This window comes from Aedes albopictus, chromosome 3, assembly GCF_035046485.1.
Source record: "Aedes albopictus strain Foshan chromosome 3, AalbF5, whole genome shotgun sequence".
Taxonomy (NCBI): Eukaryota; Metazoa; Arthropoda; class Insecta; order Diptera; family Culicidae; genus Aedes; species Aedes albopictus.
Window position 1 is genome coordinate 34,427,330 of NC_085138.1, and position 19,361 is coordinate 34,446,690.

At 39.2% G+C, this 19,361-nt stretch overlaps 1 protein-coding gene across 1 annotated transcript in view; it reads right to left on the reverse strand.

The window, feature by feature from the left end:
- LOC109419237 (uncharacterized) overlaps nt 1-19,361 on the reverse strand; it is a 29,537-nt gene that overhangs the window by 9,280 nt on the left and 896 nt on the right. Inside the window, exons 2-3 of the mRNA XM_029867610.2 lie at nt 3,119-3,291; nt 2,185-2,289 (exon numbers count right to left, since the gene is read on the reverse strand). Coding sequence (XP_029723470.2) covers nt 2,185-2,289; nt 3,119-3,291 — 278 coding nt within the window. The remainder of the gene's footprint in view (nt 1-2,184; nt 2,290-3,118; nt 3,292-19,361) is intronic.

Below are 19,361 nucleotides of genomic sequence, written 5' to 3' on the forward strand. Positions count from 1 at the left end.
AAATTTTATAGAAGGTGAAATTAGGCAAGTAGGCCATGTATTGAACGAATACATCGAATGCGTTTCACGCATCGAGAGTTTTCGATCTCTACTCCCTTATACTTATGAGTAGAAAGAGACCGATATAGCCACAAAATCATCAAGTTAACTATAGAATACGGTCGATAAATCAGTAAATGATATAAAAATAGAAGATCACCAATGGTCACACACTGAAGATACCTGCTAGTCCCCATCAGGGATCTAATTGGTTCCTTGTGTGAGTGTAGCTGGTCTCGCGATACTGGAGTAGCATCCAAGGGCGGTCAATAAAGCTCAAGCTCAAGCTTGATTCTTCCGGTTGCCCTTTACGGTCACGATGAGGTAGACCGAAAAGCTTTCGGAGTTTTGGAGCGCAAAGTGCTGCGGACAATTCTAGTCCCGTAACGTGGGCACATCACCTTGGAATGGTGCGTTACGGCGTAAGATCCTTCTGTGTTTCTGTTTGTAAGTGTTTACTGATGATGAACATTTTGTTTTGGAAGGATTCAAGTAAGTTTTTTTAAATGATGCAAGAATTATCGTGAGGTATATCCGTTGCAAGCATAACACAAATAGCTTATTCAATGATAGATTTAATACCGTTTTCTATTCCAGATTTTCGGTCACCAGATGAATAATGCAGGCAGCTGTCTCAACACAAACAAATAATATTTTGTTCGCCTGAACGTTTACCAAACGTATCCTTTGGAGATTACCCTTCCACTAACAACACCCAAATTCCTGTGACACCTAGACCTGAGTGATCGTAGAGTTGTGTACATCTTTCATAGGTGTCCAAAACTAATCATCCTTTCCCATTCCCCAGCAGTCGCAAGGACGTAGCCAGGACAGTTCTCGACCATTGGAGGATTGCGTCAGTTTTGTCTAAGAGTCAGAGATTAGTCCCAAATCTTTGTGCTTTAGTTCGGACGGGAAGGAAGCAATCCTCATAAAAGCGGTCTAGGACTGTACCACCTACGAATTTGTGTGGCTCGCTTAATGCTAATGCTAATGCAAAGTGCTGCGGACAATTCTCGGAGGGAAACAAGAAAATGGAGTGGGTACAGACGCGTGAATCAAGAGTTGTACCAGTACAAAGATGCGAATATTGTGAAACGTATAAAATATGGCAGACTGCAGTGGGCTGGGCACGGAAGAAAAAATAGCGAAAACAATATTCACCAGGGAACCAGGTAGAAGTCGGTGACTTCGTTGGCGACAGCGAACGCGCTGGCTGCACGCGATTGAAGAAGATCTGCGATCCCTACACGTTCGAGGAAACTAGAAGAACATCACCCAAGACAGGACCGACGAAGATGGTGCTCTACTTTACGCTCGGCGTTGGAGTAAAGTTATTTTGTAGCCAACAAGGTATCAAGGTAGGTATAGTTTATGAATAGCGCCTATGTAAAAGATCTTTCGGGGACTTATGTTTATACGTATTCTACTTAGCATTAAAAATTTCGGACCGGTCTATATATTCCAAACAAAACACCTGCTCAGCCGGCACAACCGACTGCTTCCTAATGAGCCAAAAAGCACGCCGGTTCACTGTATAATGGGATCAATGTTGTTACTGATGCTGTTCCCAATAAATATCTGATCCTGCTGCTTGCCATCGCACACACAACACCTTCCACACGATAAACTCATTGAAATCAAAGCCCCCGTATAATCTGTCCGGTTCTCGGGATAAGCACTCACCCGATATGGCTCTTCTCGCCCCCAACCAACACGTGAGATAATTTCGAGAGTGAAAAAAAAAGTGACCTGACTGCACAACGACGACGTGGATAGACTCTATGCTAGATATCTAGATAGGAAGCATAATAATATAGCTAGGGGCAAACATCAAAGGATCTCTGACCAGGCGCTGGACATGGGAACGGCAAATCGGGAAGACAAAAACGGGAAGGGTGCACTATTGCTTCCAGCCAGTCCAGTAGGTGATCGCGGTGGTCACAAAGTCGAGGGTGATAGACTTTAATAATTCTATTAGGAACCCCTTTGCGCGTTTAGATACAAGCTGGAATGTTTCCTTTCTTGATTTAGCAGGAGTCAATCACATTTGTATTATTGTCGAAGGAGTGGTTCAGTGCACGGGGAAAATTCAATCAAGATTCTATTGTGAGCGATTTGTCCGATCCTGGGGGTAACACTTACATGGGATGGCGTTTGTGGAATCCTGCGGGTCCGGATTGTAGTCCTCCTGAGGAAAGTAGTCGATGGTGGTACAGTGAAACTCCGTTTGACCTAGATTGGCGCCACCTGTAGGGAAATAGAATAGCAAGAAAGGAAGTCTAATTTTGCAACAACGACAAGAATTTGCGTAGGACTCGTACTAACGGTTTGTTGTAGTGTAATTATTAATGTAATCGTTGCTTGACTTATAAATAGAAAGTCATGAAATCATGAAACATGACTGAAACTAATGATATCATGTCGAGGAAAAAGACAAAAATCATGAACAATTAAACCCAGGAACAAATATCAAGACACTTAGTCATGAAACCTTCTCGACAAGTCATGAAACTATAGCACTGGTCTTAAAAACATGACCAGTGTTATAGTTTTCATTTATCATGGTATACATTTGCCTAACATTTGCTCAACACAAAGTGAACTAAGCCAACCCAGATACTTATAAAAACTTATTGAACAAGCTATATGACGTATCACTCTAATGTATCGAAATTCAGCTTCAAAAAAGATTTTAGTAATAACTCCAAAATCTATCAAACAACTAGTTTCAATAAGCTTATATCCCTCAATCGGAAACTATTTGAAAAAACTTTGCGAATAGAAGCCAAACCTTTACCCTTTCCACCACAACGACGCGACGGTACAGTGGGCGGAGTGAAACATTGCGCCACTTCCGGCTGCAGTAATTTCCTCTCCGATTATCGGTTTTCTTGATTCAATTTTCCCGCGTTGTGACTCTTGTTTGATACCGTAGGTACCAACGCAACCGTTTCACGTTGTGAGAAATTCTTACACTGTGACGCATTTCTCCACCAGCTTCGTCACTTTTTCTCGCTCATTGATTGATGACGGCGGGTTTAGTTTTTAAAGATAAGATGGTCAGGTAGGTACTTACCCATTTTACTGCACAACGTCCAGAGGGAAGCCTTGGTGTACTTGGTAAGGTAGATTCCTTCATCTTTGGCGTTGTAGTTCATGGTGCCATTGTAGTTACGGTTGTGGAGCTTTTCCTCGGTGAACAGCCACTGCGGTCCGGCGACGGCTGCAATTACCAGTGCCACCGAGAAACTATTAAAAATTGAAAAAAAGTATAGGTGAAAGAATAAGTTACCTCATACATTAAAATTTCAGCCTGATATAAAGGAATGGCTTTTTTTGACCATGAAACCAAAGAATGAAAATAGAAAGAATGCCCTCTCTTACCTTTTTCTATGTAAACGTCAAGCGAAAAGACAAGTGGCGCTCTCTAAGCGTATCAAGGTGGAAGCACTCTGTAACAGTGTTCGTGATTTGTCATCAGAGAAGGTGGTGTGCGTATGTTTTGATATCCGAATACAATCAGTAATGCACACTACCGTATGAAGGTTGAACTTTCATCCGCAGATAGCGCTGCGGTAGTGTCCCCCCGAACATAAGCGGAGTGGGCATTTTTGATATTCTTATTCTTTGATGAAACGCTAGGTTGCGATGCAATCTTGCGTCCAAGCGTAACAAAGTTTAAGCAAACTTGCATCTTGTCACTTTAATGTGAAAAAGAGATTGTCGATGAAGATAATCTACTGGAATTGGGGCATGAAGGAAAATTGAGAATTCCGTTATCATGGTATTTATGATAGGAGCCATTTCTCTCTGGGGTTCTTCCAGGAGTTGCTTCTGAGTTTTCCAAAGAGGTTCCATGTGGAATTCTTCCAAGAACTCTTCATTATTTTTTCAAATCTCAGAAGGAACTCCCAGGAGGAAATTCTTAAGGTTTTTTTTAGAAACTCCCATAGGAAGTCCGTAGTGATTTCACAAGAAACACATAGGGTCCATCCATTAAGTACGTCACGGTCCTAGGGAGGAGAAGGGGATTTGTGAAAGTGTGACTAGAAATGTATTACATATACAAAAAAACACGTACGAAGGGGGGAGGGGAGGCCGAAAATTCCCAATTTTAGCGTGACGTACTAAATGAATGCTCCCATCCTGGAGTAATTCTAAGAGGTGATAGACGCTAGCACACAGGGGCAAACACAAATCAAATCTCAAACCTCCGGTTTGACTCGATCAAAAATTCATTATTATTCAGACAACGGACAACATAAGAAACACTCAGTTGTCTCAGTGGAGAGTTTTTTATTTGACCAACTCGAGCGGGAATCGAACCCATACTTCGAGGCTCACGAAACGGCCTGACAAAGGACGCCCCTAATCGAACGGCCACGATGCCCACACATTTAACGTATTGAAGGATGAATCTTGATAGTTCGTGGATGCACCCCGGAAGGATTTCATGGAGGAAGGCCAGAAAAAGTTCGTGAAGGAATCGTGAAAGGAGTTCCAAGAAGGATCCAGGAAGGAGTTCCTGAAGGAATCTCGGAAAAAATTGTTGAAGGAATCCCGGGAGGAATTTCTGAAGGAATCCCAGAAGGGGCGCTTGACGGAATCTCGGAAGGAGTTCCCGGATTTCCTGGAGGAATCTCCGAAGGAGTTCCTGGAGAAATCCCAGAATGAGTTCTTGGAGGAATCCCGAAAAGAGTTCCTGTAGGAATCTGTGAATGCATTCCGAGATTCCTCCAGAAATTCCTTCCGTGTTTTCTCAAGAAATTCATTCCAAGGGTCCTCCAGGAGTTCCATTCTAGGTCTCTTTAAGGAGCTTCTTCCGATATTCTTCTAGCGATTGTACAGGATTCTTTCAGAAGTTCTTTCTGTGATTCTTTCAGGAGTTAAATAAACCTTCTTCGATTCCTAAATGGATTTCTTCTATGATTCCTCAAATAGTTTATTCCTAAAATTCCTCCAGGAACTGCTTACGGGACTCCTTCTACGGTTTTTCTAGGAATTCTTTCGAAATCTCGGAAAAAAAATCCTGGTGGAATTCTAGTTGGAACCTCTTCAAGAATCTTAGAAAAAGCTTCTGGAAGACTCCTTGAGGAAACCTGTCAAGGAGTTATGAAAGAACCTCGGGAAGAATCTCAAAAAAAGCTCCCTGAATGATCCTAGAAGGAACTTCTGAAGCAATCCACGGAAGAGTTCCTCTGAGAATCATGGTCTCTTCAGGGATCTTCTTCTGAGATTCTTCCTTCGGTTTATGCAGGACTTCTCCGGAAGTTCTCTTTGTGATTTTTCCAGGAGTTAAAAACCCTCTTAGATTCCTAAAGGCATTCCTTCTGATATTCCCGTAAGAGTTCTTTCTGAAATTCCTCCAGCAACTCCTTACGGGACTCCTTCTCCGATTTTTTAAAGATAATTATTTCCGAGGTTCCTTCCGAAATTCCTTCCTAGATTCCTGCGGGAGTTGCTTCTGAGATTTGGGAGTTCCTTCTAGAATTCTTTCAGAAGTTGCTTCCGAGATTCCTCCATTTGAGAATTTCACCTTCTCCAGCAACTACTTCTGGGATTTCTCCAGGCGTTTCTTTTAAGAATTACACCTAGTGTTCGTTCTAGGAATACCCAATGATTTTTTTTTTTTCTGAAATTGACCTAGAATTCTATCTGGGATCCCATAACGAGTTCTTTCTGACATTCCATTTTTAGAAGTTCCTTATGGGACTCCACAAGGAGTTCTTCTTCCTTTTTCTGAGATTCTCGAAGAGTTTCTTTCTTTTTCGGAGACTTCGAGAGTTCCCTTATTTTTGGAAGAATTTCAGAAGGAATTCCTGGAGAATCTTCTGGAGGAATCCCAGATATTTCTCCCTGATGCATCCCTGAAACAATTCTTGCAGGAGTCCCGAACAAGGTGGGGGGAAAATCTAGGAAAAAAATCCTGAAGTAATTCCGGAACTTCTTGAGAAATCACTGAAAAAAAAACTTGGAGAAATCCGGGAAAGAATCTCAAAAGAATTCCGGGAAAAACCACCCAGAGGAATCCCGTAAATAACTGCTGAAAAAATCCAAGATGAAACCTCTTTAGAAATCTCAGGAGAAACTCTCGGAGAATGCCTGAGGAAACTGATAAAGGAATCGTATATAAACCTTTCGAGGAATCTCATAAAGAGCACCCTGAGAAATCTTGGAAGAAATTGCTAGAGTAACCAAGAAAGCAACTTTTGGAGGAATCCCATGAAGAATGTCTGGGAGAATCCCAGAAGGAGGGGTTGAGAGGCCCAGATTTATTTATTTATTTATTTATTTATTATATATAATCGTATAACATAAGGCTGACAGCCTTTTTTATCGTCATACCTGGTATTTAGAAGATTTCAAATCATGTTCTTAATTGCTTAAATGTTTCCTACCATTTTATCTGACCTACTCTGCCAAATGCTGCTTTAAGTCCCTTTTAAAGCCATGAATAGAGTTATTACTTTTTATACTAAGAGGCAACTGGTTCCAATATACAACGCCTCGTGCAAATAGCGATTGACTGTAGTAAGCCGAATGATGTTGAGGAATCAGGTAATTAAGATTTCTGTCACTTCGCATAGGATTTAGCTTCGTAAATAAATAATCAGGCTTTTTAGATAACATTATTTTAAATAGGGTGACACATATTTTAAACTTGTAAAAATTTGAAAAGTTACAGCCAATCAGATCTTTGTGGCGATGAGAAACTCTTGATAATCTATTTAAATTGTAAACGTATCTAACACAAGCATTCAGAGCTAGCCTTAACTTATCAACCGATGAAACCAAGGCGTTTGAGAATAGAAAATCACCATATATAAAATGAGGCAGTATTAATGATTTAAACAGTTTTAATTTGGCTTGTGTACTAAAATGTCTTGTTGTTAGGTTCAGTCTTTTTAAAGAACCATAAATCTTACCACACTGAGCATTAATATGAGCATCCCAATTTAGGTTGGATGTAAAAATTACCCCTAAGTTATTGACTTGATTGACAAACTCAATTTTCTCACCATCCATGTATATATCAGGATAAAAAATTGGGTTTCTATTTCTACATATCAATATAGCCTTTGTTTTAGTTGGATTTATTGGCAACAAATTAGTACGTGACCACAACAGAATACTATGGAGATCACGATTGATTTTATCTGTCATATCGTGAAAATAATGTGTTTCGCACAAGTAAATCTGAACATCGTCAGCAAAAAGGTGTATGGAGCAATATCTTAAAGATAATAGCTGATAATAGCTTCGATGCTTTTAAACCTCGACAGATTACCGTTACAATATACTGCCTGTGAACGATTTGTTAAATACGAATGAATCAAGCGAATAGCACTAGAAGAAAATTGGTAAATTTCATTCAATTTCATTAATAGTTTCTTATGTGACACACGATCGAAAGCTTTCGCAAAATCGATCAACAGTAAAATAGCAACTCCTTTTTTGTCGATAACTCCAGCGATGTCATCATGCACTTTCAAAAGAGCTGTATTTGTTCCGTGGTGTTGACGAAAACCCGATTGATAAGGATGTAGAAAATTCTTATCAGAAACGAAAACTGAAATTTGACTTTTCAGAAGCTTCTCTAGGACCTTAGAGAGAGCACATAAGATACTTATAGGGCGAAGATTACTGATTTCATCTTTACCTGACTTTTTCTGAATTGGGATTATTTTAACTACCTTCCATACTTGTGGGAACTTGGAGTTGGAAATAATTAAACTATATTAAACGAATGTTTGACGTACGGTAAAACAAGTGGCAACATAATTTTAATAAATACAATCGAAACATCGTCCAGACCCGTGGCGTTGGATTTTATTTCGTGAACTGCATTTACAATTTCGTAATCTTCAATTAAACGGAAGGTAAAACCATTTGTGCTTCCTGAAACAGTGGAGCTAGAAATGTTGTCAACGGTGAAATTATTAGCAAAATAGTTGTTAATCTCATCAACGCTAAAGTTAGAACTACAATCTGAAGTACGAGATTTAGTAACTCCTAGTTTTTAATATTATTCCATAACTTTTTACTAGGTAAATTCACATTAAATCTTTCACAATCGTAATGTTGTTTGGCATCTCTAATTAACAAATTCACCCTATTTCTAAGACGTTTAAAGTGAGCGGAGTCTGATACACTTCGGCTACGCTTCCAATTCGAATATGCTATATCACGGTCAACAATCGCAACTTCAATTTCATGGTTGTACCATGGATTATTTTTAGGTTTATAATTTTGAATAGGAATAAATGTATCATGTAAAAACTTCAAACGACTATTAAAAATTTCAAGGAACATGTCAGGATCAGATATACTCAACATGGCAGGAATGCCTCCTTCAAACGATTAGCATCAAAATTTTTGTAATCTCTATACGCAACCGCTTCAGGTTTAGTCTTCATAATATTTATTGATGCAAAAATCAAATCGTGCATTGAAGCAAATGGCATAGAAACTTGATTTAGATTAAAAATCAAGTCAGGTGAGTCAGTTATTAGAAGATCCAGCAAAGAACATCCATTCGTGTGAAAGAAGGTTGGTTCATTATTAACACAAGAATAAGACATAGCAGATAATGTATCCTTGAGCCTCCTTGACTTCGAAGTAGATTTCAAGAGGTCAATATTAAAGTCACCAATAAAAAATGTGTGATTGTATTTAACAGTGAACTCCTCGAGATGATCTTTCAAAATATCTAAGCAGTCCGTCTCGGGGGGATTGTAATATACTGCCAATAAAAACGGTTCACCATCACCACGAACTTCCACAAGTAAAAACTCTGTCGAACTAGACTGATCGAGAGCTGTTGACATTTTCACAATTTTACAAGTTAAATTAGACTTGAAATACATACATATACCACCCCCATGCCTGTTACGATCATTACGGAGCAAGCTAAAACCTTCGATGGCAATCATTGGGTCAGTTACAACATCACTGAGCCATGTCTCGGACATGCATATAATATCCATTTTGGAGTTAATAAAGTTGTTTTTTAACTCATTGAACTTCGTGAATCGACGCGCACATAGACTTTGAACATTTACGTGACATATGTTTATTTTATCATCAGTTAATACTGCATTGAAAACTGCTTTTGGTATTAGCATGGATGCAGAGGCGTTGTTTTGGACATCATCATCCATGATCATAATACAAAACTGTGGCAAAACCTAAAAGAGACCCATTTGGCAGAAATGGCAAGAGCAAATCAGTTGCAATGGTAAGGAAACTTAACTTACAACTAAAATTACGTTCTAACAAGTTTCTGAATATGAATTTGATTATTATCTGCTGCAATTGAATTGACATTAGCTTTCTACAATAGAAATTCAGGGCAAAAAGAACTTACGCAAATTTCAAAAGATTAATCTATGAAATATTCAGTACAATCGTCTAGCAACAAAAAAAAAGAGAAAAGAAAGCATACATCTATAGTAACAGCAACAACAACATCACCGTGAAACATCATCATCGCCAACGGATCATTGAAATCGAAAAATTCAGCAGTAACACCCAGACTCCAGCAACAACAACAGCAGCAGCACCATCATAACAACGTCATCATCGCCTGATAGAACCACCAGCAACAACAGCAGCAGCACCATCGTGAAGACGTCATCATCCCCAGTTATCTTCTGTGACGTGCATTCGGGATGAACCAGCCTCGGCCGTCTGCATCGATCTCGTGCATGTCTCGTGTTGACTTTTAGGACTGAAGAATACATGGATGGCTTAGGAACGGAATCATGGAATGACTTGGAGGGAAAAAAGGCTTTTTGCAAGGAAGGATAATATGAATTAAGTGAGCTTTTAGGAGAGGTTCGGAATCACGGATAGTTTAGGATATAATACAAGGATTTATTGGAAGGAAAGAGTATCAATTTGGAAAGGTCAATTAACAGAAGCGAAAAGTTGTTCCAGTGTGTAAAACGGCTCCGCTTCATCTCCGTCCTTTACTCGTACAAAAACGACTCCACCTCTAGTAAAGACTTGTTGAATCCGACCCTGTTTTTTCAATTTTATCGCTTGCGTTCGTATTTCTCTGTCGTTCGCAGTCATGTTTTCGTTGATATAGGGAATCGCGCTACTTGGGCGGTGACTTCTATATTCGTCTGTTTTCCACTATAACTCAGTCAAATTTGAACCAATTGACACAACTTTTGGAATGTGGTGAGATAGGTATAGTATCTACTAGCGTGGTTCAAAAAATCGTTTTTGCTCCACACCGCTTATTCGATTCCTAACCAGATTATATGCCTTCTCCCAAAATTTGAGCTCATTTGGTTGAAAATTGAGACTGCACAAGCCCTTCAAAGTTTGTATGGGAATTACTATGGGGAAACGATGTTTTTCACTCAATCGACCGTAGCATTTCCCCAAGTGCCCTAGTGGGTTAGTTGACCCTTGGTAATCCTAGGCTACTCTATCAGTTACAACTTTGCCGAAGACCGCATTCAAATCGGACGCCTCATTAATTAGTAATTGATTTGTATCCAACTGGACAAACTTTAACAGTGATCCTCCAGCTTCCCAGCAGGCAACATTGCTGCATACGGCGCCAAAGATAGCACACTGAAATTATGGCTACTATGTTTCACTGCAAAATGCAGTGATGCCCACCGAATAGTTTAACCATCATGAGTAAAGATTTCGATTCTGGATAAAAATCGGTAACTAATTGATGAGGCGTCCGATTCCAATGCGGTCTTCGGCAAAGTTGTAGCTGATAGAGTAGCCTAGGACTACCAAGGGTCAACTAACCCACTAGGGCACTTGGGGAAATCATACGGTGAATTGAATGAAAAACATCGTTTTCTCATAGTAATTCCCATACAAACTTTGAAGGGCTTGTGCAGTCTCAATTTTCAACCAAATGAGCTCAAATTTTGGGAGAAGGCATATAATCTGGTTAGGAATCGAATAAGCGGTGTGGAGCAAAAACGATTTTTTGAACCACGCTAGTATCTACCCGTGTACAACATTTCAAGTCAATTGGTTTAAAATTGACTGAGTTATAGTGGAAAACAGACGAATATAGAAGCCACCGCCCAAGTAGCGCGATACGATACCCTACACACGGTTGTCGTTGTTGAAACCAATATGACGTAGACTCAAAGATCGCTGACGCATATACCTTCCATAGAACTCGTCTCGCATACCACGTAACGCAAATTGACATAGGGTATCGCGCCACTTGGGCGGTGGCTTCTATATTCGTCTGTTTTCCACTATAACTCAGTCAATTTTGAACCAATTGACTTGAAATGTTGTACACGGGTAGATAACATACCTATCTCATCTCATTCCAAAAGTTGTGTCAATTGGTTTAAATTTGGCTGAGTTATAGTGGAAAACAGACGAATATAGAAGCCCAAGTGGCGCGATTCCCTAGTATTGGTGGAGATGACCCAACGTTGATAGGAATTTTTGAGAGCCGTTTCAGATAGACGCTCGGTACATTTCCCGAAACGAAGGCCAGTGAAACACAGATGTTATAGAAAATCTGCATTAGATTCTCTTCGGCCGTATACGGAATACCAGAGAGAATTAGCTCGTTAGCTGTCGCCTGTCGATTCACACTCCGTTTCGTTTGCTCCAGATCACTGCGTACGTCATTCACGGCATCGGAAACATCCCTAATTTCCTCTTCGCATCCAGACTTGAAGTTGGTCAACTGTTGTTCAACCCCGGTAATTTTCTGCTCCAATTCCGTTTTACATTGCTCGATCTTTCCTTCGATGTCCGACTTCGATTCAGCGAACATTTTTCGGATCTTGTTCCAAAGGTCGCTTAGAGTTTCTACATCATCGTTTTTGTTTTGTTTACTTGCCTTGCCCTCAGTATTCAACGATGAGGACGAGGTTGATGTAGAACGAGTGAGGGGTTTATTGTGTTCGTATGACATTTCGCCAAATTTGATACACAACAAAAGTACGTGTTGTAGAAATGAACTATTTTGAAGGGAGGTTTATACGTGAAGAAGGTGCTAGAGTAACCACTTAATATTTGGCTGTAACACTTTAGAAGAGCTTCAGTTGTTGAAAACTTCAGCTAAAACCGGTTTCACGGTCACTGAAGATACATTTGAGCAAGCGCAGCGAAATTAAGCTCAAACAGGCACGGTAATTAAACGCCAATTCAACTGCAACCACAGACTGTTTACTCGTACGCACACATTCCCTTCAGAAACTATCAGGGTCAAAAGGGTGTAAGTGACCGTTTTGTTAATTTTGAGCTGAGCATACATCATTCTAGTCATATAAACTTCCTGTTATGATGATTTACATGATATATCATGTACGTATTATATGTCTTGTAATCATTCTGAGCCAGGCTGAATTATATGACATGTCATGGAAGTTTACATGGTATTCCATGACATTTACATGATAGGGTAACCTATATAATTTGGACCCCCATATATTTTGGACCCCCTGGATCGTATTATCACAACTTTCACAGGTTTAATGAAGAGATGACGAAAGTTTTTAGAATCATTCGCTAAATTAGACTGCTCTGCACGGGTGGCAATCATTTCCTCACTGGAAATATAATTATTTGCCTTGAAATTAACTTTTGGTAATTTCGTCATCCATGCGAGTGTCGCAACATGTTTACAAAAAGAGAATATGGCGCTGAGGAAACTTGCAGATGTAAACAAAAACATTTTCCATTCTAACGCATTAAATTCGCAAAATTCGTCTAATCGGCCTTTGTCGATCAAGTAATCAGAATATGATCCAGCATATTCAAGTGGCAGATTCTTTGAAAATAGTTTCAAACGGATTTAAACACCGGGTGTCCAAAATATATACTGAAGAGGGTCCAAAATACATTGGGCTGTCCAAAACAGTGAAAGCTGATGCTTCAAAAATAAGTTATTTTCATAAAATTTTAAGTCAGAAATGACCTTGTAGGTATTTTTAACGGATAGTGAAGGCCTTAACGATCATACTAACATCACCATTATGTGCAACATCCGCTAAATCTGGCTGATTTTGACTTAAATTCAAACTAATGTCCTCTAGGGGTCCAAAATTCGACCGTTACCCTATGTTATGTAAATTTCTGTGATATCCCACGCTCAAATTATGTGCATCATATGTCACAAAATTTTACACTCTTTTTTCGAGCTGTGTTAAATATAGTAGATCAGGCATGTTTTTTTTTTTTATGTTCGGATGTATTTTGATCTTTTGTGGCAATACTCGTATCCTAAGTATTTAGCTAGCGCCAGATTTAACGCCGTTAAAGTTCATCGAAGTTTCGTAACATTAACTGAAACTTAAAAATATTGAACACCGTTGATAAACAATTAACGGAATAACATGAATGTGTCTGCCTGTGATTGTAGCCCTTTTCAAGTGTTGGTCTAGATAAAATTTAAAAAAAAACTAGGTATGCAAATGCAAAGTCCCCATATACCCACAAAGTTTCATTGGATTCTGAGAGGGTGCTGCCAATGAGCCATTTTACGAAGTGACAACAATGTTGATGATGATATTGGTTTTTACGGGTTATTGGACACTACCTCCTGTCAAAATTCATTCATAAAATCGGCTCGTGAAATGGACTATTCTGAAGAGAGAAGCCGGGCCCTTGGCGCAAGTGGTCACACGTTTGCTTCATAAGCAGATGGTCATGGGTTCGATCCCAGTCCCAGCACTTTCGTCAATTCCCAGGTAACAATTTGATGTTGTATAAACGTTTCTCCAATTATTTTAAATCAGCCTTCATTTCAATAAAAGCTGAGCACAAGAGGTACCATTCTTTATTTAGCTCATAAACATCTAATTTTGGTGATTTTATTCAACCTTCAGCTGATTTGAGGTTTATTGAAAGGTTGTTTAAGGCTTAATATGCACTTAATCAGTAACTAATTAAATTTATTTATTGCGTAAGAATAAAAACACTTGTGATGAGCCTATTTTTACCATTATCTGCCTTTAATTTCCAGAAGAGATGTCTCGGAATGTATAAATTAATTTGCGGGAAAACTGGGAATTTAACTTGGACCTCCTGATTTATGGTCACTCATTTTAGCACCTACCCTACACACAATTGTATACGTATCCTAGAAAATAAAAACATTACTTGTTATGTCTTAATGATCAAGAACATAAGTCGAACTAATCCTGTATTGAGGCTGAAGAAGCGAGGTGGACTTCACGAAAACATGCTTTGGGTGGCCTGTCAACAATTATTTGATTAAAGGTTGAACTACAGATGACTAATTCTGCATGTTGGTATATGTTTTGAAGCTGGTTATTCAGATGAATAATATTCTGTTCAACTTAATATTCAGTCCTATGTATTGCCGATTAAAGAGGTTGAACGAGCCATACTTCAGCTCAATATTCAACTGTCATTGTTTTCGGCCACTGACACCATTTACCAGCCACTGTTCAGCTATTACTCTCACTGTTCAGCATACATTGTAACTTGGGTTACTCTTTCCCTCTTGACCCTTTTCTGAGTCCGTGACTCAAAAGTTATCAATTCTGTAAATTTAAGTTTTTGTACTATTTTTCTTATTTTTTTTTTCAGAACTTTTGATAAAAAAAAACATAACAAATAGGAAATTTTTTTTTTTAAATGTAAAAATCCTCTCTCCTAACACCGCTAGCCATCATGGTTTCCCATAACGGAAATCATCATGAATACAGGTCGCAAGCCCTGGTAAATCAAAACCCCAGGGATACTCAAGTGACCATACTGTTGGGTTGTGGGAGTTACGTGTGTGGGGTGCTTATATTGACAAGCATTGCTATGGATCGTTAGGGCTGAGTAGGAGCGGGGAATGGATCTGTGATTGCTGAATTGCGATTATACCTACTGGAATAGTCGTGGTTCAGCAGTGGTGGCGCCGCTTTCCGCTTGTATTCGGCCTTGGTGTTTGTTTGGGCGGTACGGGTAGGTCTGTGTGTACTTCGTACGTGCAGTGCATACGGCTTCAGCATTGTGGTTACTTGGGTAGTGTCGGATAATTGGGTTTGGGACTGAGGGGGTCGTCATTGATTCTGCCGACACCATTGAGTGCTCATTGTTGGCGGTTGTGTTGGTGACGATTTCTACAGCTGTAGGGGAGACTGAGGAGACTTGATCCCTGGGGAGACTTGTTCCCCCCATATTTGCTCGGAATCAAAAACATTTTTCTTCTAACATAATTTTTCCAAAGCTACTCCTGGACAAACGACTATGTTTTGGCTACAAGTGATTTCGATTGTACATTGCATTATTTTTTAACGGCTGATGATTTGTTTTCAGTCCTTCAGAAATCTTTTAGGCGATTCCGAAAAATCTCAATAACTTTGTGAAAATTGAACCAAATCGTGTCAAAATTTCACTGCACATAGTTTAAATAAAGTACTTTGAAACTTATTTATCCAAATGAGGTTGTTGTTAACATATTTCAATTAATTCAACTTAGTATGCACAACAGTGACATGGGGAGACTTGATCCCTCGAGGATTACACACACATTATACATGTGAAAAATAAAATTCTATTCGGAAGTCTCTATTTACTTGGAATTCTAGTCTATTCAACGATAAAATGTGTCAGATTATTATAACTTTAGTACAAACCAAGAAAAGGGGGATCAAGTCTCCCCATTTTGAAAATACGGCATATCCTTAAAAATTTAAGGAAATCTTACAATTTCAAACACTCCATATTCATCGAAAATACCAGAAAACTCGAAAAGAAAATGAATAGGAAGATTCTGGAATTATTTTCCCTTTAAATAAACCATGTGATGAAAGGGGGATCAAGTGTCACCCATTTTTGAAAAATACATCATAAGACATGCCTCCATAAAAACACAGTTTTGAAAACTTTAACAATAATTTAAAGGCCTTCTGTTGTGTATTAACTTGCAATAGATGTTTACCTGCCATTTTGTACGGAAATCGGATCTAGTTTTGTGTTTTTTCTTAAAGTTTTAGGTAAATTAAGAAAAAGGGATCAAGTCTCCCCAGTCTCCCCTAATGATCTTATTTATACCACGCACAGACTTTGGGAAGAGAGACTGCTTTGTAATGCAAGAGAGGGATTTAAACTCTGTGTTACGGGTTGGGTGAGGTCATGCAGACAGAAGCAACCCAGGTGATCGTGCGGCTCGGGTCGTGATGGATGCATGAGTGCGGTGTGTGTGGGGTGCGCTGCCCTGTGGGTGCAGTTGAGTCCGGGTTGGAGTGGAAAGAGACCCTTCTCTACCCTAGGTCAGTTTCGGTTGTACGGGCGGGGTAGTGTTTGTCTTATTTGTACCGTGTTGTGCGTGATTTGCGGCCCGAGCTGCGTGGGTATTTGGGAAGTATTGTGCTCTGTAATCTAGATTTTGGTTTTAAGGTGAAGCTATGGCTGGGTTGTGCCTCGGATTTATTGGGCGCAGGTCGGGAGAGTTGGTGGCGGTTGGTGCTGGGGGGTTTACTCGATTGGTTATTCACTGGTGGTGGCCAGTCGATCGACTTGTCGGCGCTGCCTGTCATTTGGTTCTTGGGGTTTGTGCTCTCGAGGTTCAGGGCGTTGTTTCATTGTATCTTCGCTTTAATACTAATATTCCTTGTTTGATTAATCTGACTGTTATGTACAGGCGCTTAACTCATTCTATTTCATAGATTGCCAGATTAAGGGGAAATGGTTCAATAGGGTGTTAGCAATCAGAGTGGATTAGAACGAGTTGGCGCCTACAATACACCAACACTAACACACACACTCCAATACTTACGCGCACACATGTACCTACAACTAGCTGTAAAAGACCAGTGGGCGGGCAATGGTGTCTACCCAACAGTTGTAGGTAGGGTGTTTGGCTTAGCTACATGACTTGGTACGGCAAGCCCATAAACATCAATTGGTAGAAGTACATATTGTCTAGTAAAAATAAAACGCAGATGGGCAAATGCCAGGGGATGCGTTGATAATAGCAGAATAGCAGAACTTTTAGTGAAATCCCTTGAAGAACTACAAGAGAAATACTTTTAATGTCTCCCAAAGAAATCCTCGAAAGTGCTCCATGGCCACTCATAATGAATGGACAACTTTTAAGATATGTGCAACATCCTATATTCACAACTTCAGAGCCAAGAACTTCTCGACAACTAAACTGAAGATCCGATTTTTCTAGGATTCCAGAATCTGTTATCCAAAGAGCATCAAATTAGACGAGAAATCATAATATCTACGCTGTTTGTACCATTTCATTGCAGAAAAGGGTAGGGTAGGACGGGGCAAGATGGCCACCCGGGGCAAGATGGACACCCCTCCGTTTTACTACTTTTATGATGAACTTTGTCCAAACAACATCATAATCCTTTAGAATAAAGTTCGTCCTGTTTGTAAACCTGAAAAAAAGGTACTTCATAATGAACGAATTGAAAAATATCGTCAAATTAGTCAATAGCATGAATTTTTAGCATTTTCTTATAAGAAATCATCAGAATAAAATAAAGTTTTTATGTCAGAATCAAATTTTTACCATAATTCTTGTTATCAGCCAACATTACTAGCTTACTGCAAAGCATTTTAATTTCTATTAGAAAATATTTTCTAAAAACAAACATTGAAAATTTATTCAATTTTAGTTATATACCTATAGTGGGGCAAGATGAGCACCCCTGATGGGAATATAGAAAACATTTTGAAATTATTGTAATCCACTCAATAGTGCCAAACATAGGTTTCCGTATCCTCTGTAACTATTTGGTTGCGTAAATTTCTAAAAATAAGCCACTTAATAATCGTTCATTGTTTTTCGGGTCATTTCGTATAAAGTATTATGAAACCGCATTTTTTTAATAATCGAAAAAGAAACTGATAATTTTGGAACGTGATACCATAGCTATAAACAAGATTTACTATATCAATCACTGTATGGCCAATTTATAGTTAAAATATTGGGTTTTTAATGAAGTGCTCTTCTTGCCCCGCAGCATGTTCGAACTGACCATAAAACATCTTTTTTGTTTAGTCAAATAAATCATCCATATTGTGAATTTTGTACCCTGCCATGTTTATGGGTGGTAGAAAACATGATATAGAAAAGAACTACTGAGAGGTACCTTGAAAAATTGTGTTCATTTTCAATAACCTCAACGTGATCCTTAGGGTGCTCATCTTGCCCCGCCCTACCCTAATTGATCATCTCATCATACAAAAATCCAGCGCACTACTTTTAATCTAGTACTTCACCGATGGCTTCCTATTATGTTATGTTTTTGTTACACCTTTCTGATCGGGATCCTTACCTCTAGAATGCACATCAGATGTATAAATTGAATTTAAATTTCTGTCTGTGCTTCTTGATTTCATAAAAAAAAAATACGAAATAAGAATACGGATACTATAGTCACAGCTGCAAAGGCGAGGGTATTCAGCATGACCACTAGCGTGGGACACAAAAAGATATTTTACTCCTGTATACTTTTTGAGTTCTATTTTGGCCCCATATCAACTGTGCAAAATTTCAGCTCGATCTGAGAAACTATATTTTTGCGCCAGCCATTTTAAGTTTTCATACGATTTACTATGGGGAAAATCACTTTTTAAAAGAAAAATCGCCACAGGTTGCCCCTTAACTCCTAAAAATGAATCGATGAATGATTTCTGTTGGAAATTTTACGAGGAACCAACTTTTCGAAGACCGCAAAGCGATCCAAGGCATGTGGAAAAAGTTATCGACTGAAAACCGTTTGGCATGCCAATGCTGTTTAACATGTAAAGAATAACAATAAATAATAAAATCTCGTCATTTTATCGATCGGGTGAGGCTTAATAACTTTTTCCACGAACGTCACATCGGTTTGCGGTCTTCGGATGTCTGATTCCTCGTGAAGTTTTGTACAGAAATCATTCATCAACTTATTTTTTGGGATCTAGGGGTGACTCCTAGCGATTTTTCTTTGCAGATGTAAAATTTCCCCATAGTAAATCGTATGAAAAACTAAGAATGGCGGGCGCTAAAATATAGTTTTTCCGATCGATCTGAAATTTTGCACAGTTGATATGGGACCAAAGAGGAACTCAAAAAGTATACAGGAGTTAGAGTTTTTCCATTTTTTGCATTTTCCCATATAAACCGTGTACCAGGCTAATGACCACGCTGAGAGTGACGGGTTCGATTCCCGGTCGGTCCAGGATCTTATCGTTGCTGTTGAAATTTGCCTGACTTCCTTGGGCATAGAGTATCTTCGTGTCTGCTACACGATTATACGCATTCGAAATGGTCATTGGTTGAAGAAGCTCTCAGTTAATAACTGTGGCAATGCTCATAGAAAGCTGAGAAGCAGGCATTATCCCAT